General features: G+C 39.7%; 1 protein-coding gene across 5 annotated transcripts in view; it reads left to right on the top strand.

Annotated features, from left to right (window-relative positions):
* TRIQK (triple QxxK/R motif containing) overlaps nucleotides 1–9,768 on the top strand; it is a 46,954-nt gene that overhangs the window by 8,679 nt on the left and 28,507 nt on the right. Inside the window, exon 1 of one of the 5 annotated variants that reach the window (XM_014550286.1) lies at nucleotides 4,899–4,922. The exons of 3 other annotated variants lie outside the window; for them this stretch is intronic. In XM_014550286.1, the coding sequence (XP_014405772.1) occupies nucleotides 4,908–4,922 (15 nt within the window). In that variant the 5' untranslated portion in view covers nucleotides 4,899–4,907. Of the gene's footprint in view, nucleotides 1–4,898; nucleotides 4,923–9,768 lie in introns of those variants that run through there. One more of the 5 variants, XM_014550290.1, reaches the window with a different exon arrangement.

The following is a 9,768-nucleotide window of genomic DNA, read 5'->3' as shown; positions in this document are numbered from 1 at the left end:
ACAGCAGGCCTAGGTGGTCCATAGTTAAAACAGAATGAAATTAAATTTAAAAAATGTCTTAGGACATATTTTTCCTATGAAGGAACTTAAGTGCTTATTTATTTATTTACAGGCCTAGGTGGTCCATAGTTAAAACAGAATGAAATTAAATTTAAAAAATGTCTTAGGACATATTTTTCCTATGAAGGACACACTTAAGTGCAGTCTTAGCCCTTTAAAATAACTGCAAATGCTCATGATTAAGTGATTTAATTTTTTTGTTTTGTTTGTTTGTTTGCAATATAGAGGTGTGTCTTTGTGTGTGAGTGAGGAAAAGAGGCAGGGGGAGGAGGAGGATGAAATATGCCCAGGCTCCCTACATGCCTTTGTTTCAGTAGCTTTTCAGAGTCCTGCCACTGGAATTGAGAAAATGGACTAAACATTTACATATATGTTTAAAATAGAGGATGCTATTTTTCTCTACCTTATGCTTCTTCCTCTTTCTTTAAGCTATGGGAGTGTCACCATACTGCATATTCCTTTATGTAGGCATAGCTAGTGTACTAGTCTGAACACCTCTACTTGGATAACCCATCTCGCATTAATCCACTTTTGTTTTGTTTGTTTTTTTTGTGTGTGTTTTTTTTGGTGAATGCTTTTAGGAGTTGAATAATGAATATGGTTTATGGACTTAATTACTGAAGTAGTAATGATGTGGTAGAGAAAAAATTAAAATGTTCAATCACAAGGTCGTTAACAAAGAATGAAAAATAATCAAGGGCAAAAGAAGAAAGAAGGTTTTAAGATAAAATCCAAACTCGAGTATTAGAACCACTTCGTTGAGTGAGGCATAGGAATGATTTTTGCCGAGGATAGAATCTGTACTAACAGAAGAGTCCAGTTCTGTTAGTAACAATTTTTTTTGTACTTAAATACAGTGACATGAGCATATTTGAATGGGCTGTAATAAAGTTTTGGGAAAAGTGGATATAAGAAAAGTCACACAATTGTAGTTAAAAAATCAACAGTGGTGTGTGTGGCACATCACAGAGAATACTCTTTTTGGTCTTTGTTCATTACTTCAGGCAGGTTTTTCATGGAGTAAGAGTTGTTTTACTTTCATGAAATCCCACTTTCTGATCTGAGGTAAACAGGACAGTTTTAAAGACAGGGGCTCAGAGTCATTCATACATAGCCTTTTTACTGCATTCATTTTTAAATGCCTTATTTCAAACAATGTTCTGGTTTATGATTTTCATGTTTTCCCTTTTAAAAAGAGGCAGATGGTATGAAAACTGGACTCCCTTATTTAAAGGGAGTGTTGATATTTATAACAGGCTTATCTCCAACAAGATTTATTTTTTTGCAGCTGTTTTGGGTTGGAAAAAAAATATTATATTAAAGCCATGGCTTGTTTTTCTTTCTGTAGCTGGGGAGGTGGGGATTGTTAGAATGTGAAAGAGTGATGTTTGATTTTTAATGTGAATACAGTGTAAACAGTTTTTTTCTTTTGCTTCTGTCTGTGAATTTTTCTGTTTGTATGCTGTTTTCTCACTGAGCTATTTCCTAGATATATCACACTTGAGAAATAATTTACTCATCATTTTCATTTTATCAGTGTATTCTAGGTATGCAGGAGATTTTCATTAAGAGTTAGCCTATGTTATTGAATAAGCCACTTTCTAATTTTCCATTTTGATAATTTGGTCATTTTCATTCTTCCTTGAGCATCTGTTACATTGGGAAATTAACATTTTCTGTTCTCTTATATAATTACACTAGAGGCCCGGTGCACGAAATTCGTGCACTCGGTGTGGGGGGGTGTCCCTCAGCCTGGCCTGCACCCTCTCACAGTCTGGGAGCCCTTGGGGGATGTCCAACTGATGGCATAGGCCTGCTTCCTGCGGGGAGTGGGCTTAAGCTGGCAGTCAGACATCCTTAGTGCTGTTGTGGAGGCGGGAGAGGCTCCCACCACCGCCGCTGTGCTCGCCAGCCGTGAGCCCAGCTTCTGGCTAAATGGTGCTCCCCCCTGTGGGAGTGCACTGACCACCAGGGGGAAGCTCCTGCATTGAGCAGGATCGGGTCGAAACCATCTCTCCGACATCCTCCAAGGGGTCCCGACTACGAGAGGGCACAGGCCAGGCTGAGGGACCCCACTGGTGCACAATTGAGGCCGGGGATGGACTGAGGGAGGACTCCAGGGCATGTCCGGCCTGTCTCGCTCAGTCCCGATTGGCTGAACCCCAGCAGCAAGCTAACCTACTGGTCGGAGCGTCTGCCCCCTGGTGGACAGTGCATGTCATAATGACTGGTCGGCTGATCAACTCTCTGCCCCCTGGTGGTCAGTGCACATCATAGTGAGTGGTTGAGTGGCCTTAGCATATCATTAGCATATTACACTTTGATTGGTAACAGACCACACTGGACACTTAGCATATTAGGCTTTTATTATATAGGATTATTTACTATAAAATATAATTTTCTTCTTTTTATTTTCTATTCTTTGCCTCTATTTTTTTTTTTTTTTATCACAAATGATGCTATTTCTCTCTGGATATGTTTTAGAAACTTTATTATTTAACTGAAAATTAATTATACTTTAAGCTCTAAACTTAATGCATGGAGCTGTTTCTTTGGCCACAAGATAACACTAGGATGAATGTCTGTGCCTGTACACACATACTATCTTTGTATTTATATGTTCTGTATATGTACCTACACATAAAAAATTTTCTAGAGTATCCTATATAATAAAAGGGTAATATGCACACTGACCCTAACAGCACAACGACTGTGAATGACTGGTCACTATGACACACACTGACCACCAGGGGGCAGACGCTCAATGCAGGAGCTGCTCCCTGGTGGTCAGTGCACTCCCACAGGGGGAGCTTTGCTCAGCCACAAGCCAGGCTGACAGCTGCCAGTACAGCGGTGGTGGTGGGAGCCTCTCCCGCCTCCTCAGCAGCGCTAAGGATGTCCAACTGCAGCTTAGGCCTGCTCCCCGCTGGCAAGTGGACATTCCCCGAGGGCTTCCGGGCTGCCAGAGGGATGTCTGACTGCCAGCTTAGGCCTGATTCCCCGGGAAGCGAGCCTAAGCCAGCAGGTGGACATCCCCTGAGGGGTCCCAGACTGTGAGAGGGCACAGGCCGGGCTGAGGGACCCCCCCCCCCCAGTGCACAAATTTTTGTGCACCAGGCCTCTATTTTTTATAATAAATATATTGACTTATTGTGAATAAATGTGATTATGAATTTATATATAGATAACTTATATAGCTTTCATGTCAAATTAAATAGTTTCACTATTTACATAGACATTACCTTCCTGAATATGAAATATGATTATGTCAGACTTGTATATTTTTCCTTTTTAATAATTGAAGCAAAAAATATTATTTAAAAGTTTATATTGCTTTTTCGCACTCACATCTAAATTATTTACAGTATCATCATGAAGATCAGAATATTGCTTAAATCTATGAAACCTACCATTAAGTTTCAGGTGTGTATTAGCTTCTATTGCCACATAACAAATTACCACTAAGTTTATAGATCAGCAGGCCAACATAATGTCTTCTGCTCAGAGTCTTACAGACCTGAAATCAAATGCCAACCAGGCTGTTCAAGGCTCTCCGGAAGAATCCACTTCTAAGCTCATGTAGGTTGATGGCTGGGTTTATTTCCTTGTGGTGGTAGGACTGGTGTCCTCATTCCTCCTTGTCTGACTAACCTTTTCCAGGCCATACACATTTCTTGCAATGTGGCCCCAGTCAGCAGTAGAGAATTTCTTGTGCATCATATCCCTTTCACTTTGAATTTCTCTGACTTCTCTGACTCTGACCTCTAGATTGAAAGTGCTGATATTAGATCAGTCCCACTTGGATGATATCCCTATTTTATTTTATTTCTTTATTGAATTTATTGGGGTAACATTGGTAAATAAAATCATATAGGTTTCAGGTGTACAGTTCTATAATACATTATGTGTGTACGAGGGGCCCAGTGCATGAATCCATGTACCTTGAAAGGAACTGTGGGCCACGAGGCTGCAGTGAGCACAGGGGCGGGTCTCAGCCCATCCTCCGCGCCCCCGCCTGGCCCCTCCTGCCATGGCCCCCAGTCCTGTCTGCTGGCAGTAGGTGCAATTGGGGCTGGTGCCAGCAGCGGGTGTGAGCAGGACTGTCGCTGACAGCGAGTGCGAGAGGCATCTTTTGCCCCAATCGTCCCTCAGGAGCAGGGGGAGATGGAGAAGCCCTGAGGGACGATCGGTGCCGGCAGCCACTGCTTGCACCTGCTGACAGTGCCGAGCGATCGGGGCCATCGCTGGGTGTCGGCAGCGGGTGTGAGCGCCTGGTGGAACCTCAGTGCATGGGGGCAAAGAATTTTCAGTAACCACCAGCGGCTTGCCCCGATGACAGTGACTGGCGCCCTGCCTTGTTCACCTGCTCCACCATCCCACCATGGCTGACGCCTGCCATGTTCCACGCACGCCCCCTGGCGGTCAGCGCACGTCATAGCAACCAATTGTTCGGTTGTTCCGCTGTTTGGTCTATTTGCACATTAGGGTTTTATATATATAGATATTGTATTGCGTGCTCACCACCGAAAGTCAGGTCTCCTTCCATCACCATTTATATCCCCTTTACCCTCTGCTACCTCCTTACCACCTTTCCCTCTGGTAATCACCGTACTGTTGTCCATGTCTAGGAGGATGTTTGTTTGTTTTCTTTTTGCTTAATCTCTTTACTTTTTCACCCAACCCCCCATACTCCTTCTGAGAGCTGTCAGACTGTTCTCTGTATTTATGAATCTGTTTCTATTTTGTTTATTTTGCTCATTAGATGGCACATATAAGTGAAATCATATGGTATTTGTCTTTCTCTGACTGGCTTATTTCACTTAGCATAATACTCTCCAGGTCCATCCATGCTGTCTCAAAAGGTAAGATTTCCTTCTTTTTTATGGCTGAGTAGAATTCCGTTGTCTAAATGTACCAGTTTTTTTTTTTTATCAACTCATCTGATGGGCACTTGGGCTGCTTCCAAATCTTGACTATTATAAATAATGCTGCAATGAACATAGGGGTGCATACGTTCTCTTGAATCAGTGCTTCTGGTTTCTTTGGATATATTCCCAGAAATGGAATCTCTGGGTCATAAGGAAATTCCATTTTTTAATTTTTAATTTTCTTTTTATTATTTTTTAATAATGTATCAGAGTTTCAGTTGTTTCACATCCTCCCAATTATTTTGTGTATAGTTAATCTTTATTTGAACCATTCTAGTGGGTGTGTAGTGGTACCTAAATTTTAATTTTAATTTGCATTTTGCTGATTACTAATGGTGTTAACAACTTTTTAATGTGCAAAACCAGTTTAAGAAAGGATATTAAAAACAAAAACACTTTTTTATTCCTCGACTGAGAACATGTTTATTGATTTATTTTGAGAAAGAGAGAGAAACATTGATGCGAGAGAAATCTCAATTACCCCCCATATTTGCCCCATCAGGGGATCGAACATACAACCTCTTGGTATTTGGGATGATACTCCAAAAAACTGAACATCTAAATGATATTCCAAAAAACTGAACCACCCAGGGCAAAGCAAAAACACTTTTTAATCTTAAAAGTTCTAAAGAGTAGAAAGTTTTAATTAAATAAGAAATTATGAATTATTTTAATATGCAGTTTTAAATATTTAATAAAATTAGTACCTTCTTCCTTAAGTATGTGTTATCAAGTTTCAAAAATGTTAAAATCTCTGATGATTTAATCAAATTATTCCTACAGCAATGTCCATAAATAATAAATACTTTCTTATTAATTCATATTTTAGTTGCTTTAGCTATCAGAGCAAGTTAGTTCCTCAGGGAATGTAGTGTTCTTTGTAAAAGAAGGTGATGAGATGTCCTCTCCAAGGAATCAAATTGTGAAAACAATCTTGGTATTGTACATGCTAATATAAATCTGTTATTCCCTTTCCGCATCTATCAGAGCACATTTTAAATTGTGCCGATGCTGTATGCAAATAGATGTCTTATTAGAAACTGGGGCTGTATGTGCTAATGTCTCCCTGGATTTCTTGGGAGTTTGCTGTCTAACCATCACAGCAATAGAAAAGAATGGTGATTACCGTAAGGCTTTGAAGAACAAAGAAAAGTCAGACTATTTTAGAGGTTGTAGATGTCTGAGGCACTGACAGTTGTCACCATCACATGAATGGGTATCTCTTTTCTAACTTCTTGTTTTTTGTAGCTAATAAATTGTGAATCCTTTGTGCATGCCTGCATTCTCTGGGCACTTTCATCTTAAAATTTGGTAGAATGTCATTTTGCTCAAAGAATCTATAATAATAAAAGCGTAATCTGCTAATTAGACCAGACAGCCAACTGACCTTCCGGACGAAGCTGTGGCAGCGGGGGCCGAGGTAGAGGTGGTTCGGGGCAATCAGGCAGGCAGGCGAGCAGTTAGGGGCGATCAAGCAGGCAGGCAGAATGGTTAGGGGCAATCAGGCAGTCAGGGGAGCAGTTAGGGGTGATCAGGGAGGCAGGCCAGCGGTTAGGGGTGATCAGGCAGGCAGGCAGAGGGGTTAGGGGTGATTAGGCAGGCAGGCAGAATGGTTAGGGGCAATGAGGCAGGAATGTGAGTGGTTAGGGGCGATGAGGCAGGAAGGTTAGTGGTTAGGGGCAATGAGGCAGGCAGGCAGGCAGGCAGGCAAGCAGGAGCCAGCGGTCCCAGATGGTGAGAGGGTGCAGGCCGGGCTGAGGAGACTCCCCCCGCCACCCCTCCTCCCCATGCATGAATTTCTTGCGCTGGGCCTCTAGTAGAATATAATAATTTCAAAGACAAGATGAAGATTTTACATTTTTGACATTTTGATTAGGGATTACCAACCACTAAAAAAAATAGGAACAAAAATTTAAAATTTGTTTCTCTTGAATTAATTTCCTAGGTTAAAATTCTTTTAAAGTTTTAATAGTCACATAATATAAAATGTGTTTGTTCATAAATGGTATGTCCTTATAAAAATTTAGGTTCTTAAGATTTTGGGGGTATAATTTTTTTTATTTAAAGTGCATTTTAAAATAAATAAAATTCAATTTACTTTGATGAAAAGATATTGTCTGTGGATCCCTTATTTTATTGTTTATTATGTGTAATGAATCAATAAAACACTGGCCTCTAAATGTTATCTCTGATAGGATGTTGGTTTAAATGACCAGGAAGGAATTGGAGGAAGAATAGTGAGTGACTGTTTTAGTGGATAGTGTAAGTAATTTTTAAAAATTTAAGTTATTCTATAAAGGTGACAAGCAAAACTAAATTGAAGAGGAAGTAATGTTTTCTGTGTTTTATTCATTTATCCTAACTTTTAAAATGAAGTGATATACTTTTTTAGCCCCACACAATGAATTAAAATAACTTGACTCCTCTTTACAATTAAGAAATACAAAACACTATGCAAATAGTTTCTATATGAATAAATATATATTTTGACATTTTTATGGTATTTATATTAACAGTATTAATTTTTAATGTTCTGATTTATTAAAAGTGAGACAGTAGGATTAGGTGATGTCCTGGTTTCATTTCTGGAATTTTAAGGATGTGTTAGCTTGTATTTAATAACTACATGGTTTATGAGGAATGAAAATGTTATTTGACTTTTGTCTTCATTTGTATATTCTTAAATATTAGCATAATATTAAATATGAAGATTTTTATGAATAGAAAAATGGATTTTTCCTGAGTTTATAATTTTCTTATACATATGTAAAAATTATTAATTTGGGGATGCCTTTTACTGTACTAGGTGGGATCATTGTTAACATTGCTCTGTGTGACCATATACACATGTGAACAGTACAGTTTGGTCTGAACGTATTCAAATTCATTTGGTATTTGAGAACCTTAATAATGCTTATTAGTAAAACTATACCTTGACAATTACATCAGTTTATATGGAGACATCTGAACATGTTTATTTTAATTAGGGTGATACTACTGACTATAATTAATAGATACAAAAAAGGACAGAGGCCCATATGCTACAATTTATTTCTTGTTCTCATGTCAGCATGAAAGAGGAAAACAAGTTGGTTGAATAGCCCTTTTCTATGCAGTCACTCAGGATCCAGGATGTAATGTTTGCCATCTTCATCACATTTTTTTCAGTGTCACTCTGGAGGTCACCTCCATTTGAGCCAATTGAATGAGGAGCATATGAATAAGTTGCAGACATTAATTTACTCATATTTCATTGGCCGAAACTCAGTCACATGCCCACAACTAGCATCAAAGGAAGCTGGAAAATGTGGTCCAGTGTGCTCAGTAAACAACAGAGAGAACATGTACTTCATTGAGTAGCCAACAGCTTTTCCTATAGTCCATCTTTCTTGTCCTGAAATAGCCATGCACATCCTCTTTCCTGCCTTCCCAGAAGGGAAATCCTAAAGTTCCCATCCGTTGCATCCAGTAGAAAGTCAAAGATCTGAAGCCAATGTGGTCTCCCCTCTCAAACTGGAATGTGGTTCCTTGAGGTTTACAGACTTTGAAATTTACCTACTCTTTCCCAGTCTCACCAATCTATATATATAAAAGGCTAATATGCTAAGTGTCCTTCCCTCCATCCAGGTCACGCCCGGCTTCCTCTCCCTACCAGCAACTAGCCTCGCAGTTTTTCATAGCCAGATGCAAACATTTCACACTTTAACCAAATGTCTGTGAAGCGTTTTCCCGTGCCTCATCTCATTTGATCCTCACAGAATTCCTGGAGTAGGTAGGTAGGACATTCGGTGGAATCCTATTTTCTTTTCATTAGCCGGAAAACAGAGATTTAAAAAGCTTAGAAACTTGACTCAACTGAAAAGAAGTAAGAAATGTTGGAAGTTGAAAATGATTTCAGGTTTTCTCACTGTGCAGAATATAGTCAAACACTGCTGCAGTTAAACATTTTATTCTTGTTCTCCCTGCGTGATCTACAATAATAATCTCCTTCGTGTTGATATTTACTGCTGTGTTGCTGAAAATTACCTGAAAGAGAAGTTGGGGTGGAAAAAGTTTAGCTACATCAGAAAGCAGGTCTAATTAAGCAAGTTTATTCTTATATATATAAGCAAGTATATATATGAAAGGCTAAGTTGACTTGCGCATGCATGATACATATAAAGCTCTCACTGGCACCAGTCGCACGCATGTATTTCGATCTGTCATTGTCGATCATGAATTTGGTTGACACTTCTATTATAAAGGGCGAATAGCGATATTAAAATGTTTCTTCTAATTTCCGGCCAATGTGCACGAATCCGTGCACCGGGCCACTAGTCCCCTAATAAGTAATGGCAAAGCAGAGGATAACTGAGTCTTACCTCCAATAATTACTGCTGTTTTGAGAGAGAAGAATGGGAAACACACAGGAGTCTTGGTCCATCATGATGATGAAACCTGCTGCACAGGAGACTACTAAGAAGGCCCATTATACTGACAGGAGAAGCTATTTGCTTGTGTTACCGAACAGAGAGTTAGTCTACGCAGCACACAAGAGCCAAACACTAAACACTGAGAACTGCAGTGGAGAACTTAGAGTCACTTTATTGGCAGAGCCCTAAGCAAGGAGAACGGGAAAGCTATGGCTCAAAAGCCTGAACTTCCCAGTCAGGCATTCAAGTGAGTTTCTAGGGGGTGAAGGGGAACAGGAATGTGGAAGTGCTGGTGGGGTCAGGAGCAGGTTTTTGTTTTGTTTTTATCCTAACCCAAAGATATGCTTTTATTGATTTTATAGAAAGTT

Source organism: Myotis brandtii, unplaced genomic scaffold (assembly GCF_000412655.1).
Source record: "Myotis brandtii unplaced genomic scaffold, ASM41265v1 scaffold59, whole genome shotgun sequence".
NCBI lineage: Eukaryota > Metazoa > Chordata > Mammalia > Chiroptera > Vespertilionidae > Myotis > Myotis brandtii.
Note: the sequence above shows the minus strand (reverse complement) of the source record. Positions and strands in the feature narration are given on the sequence as shown.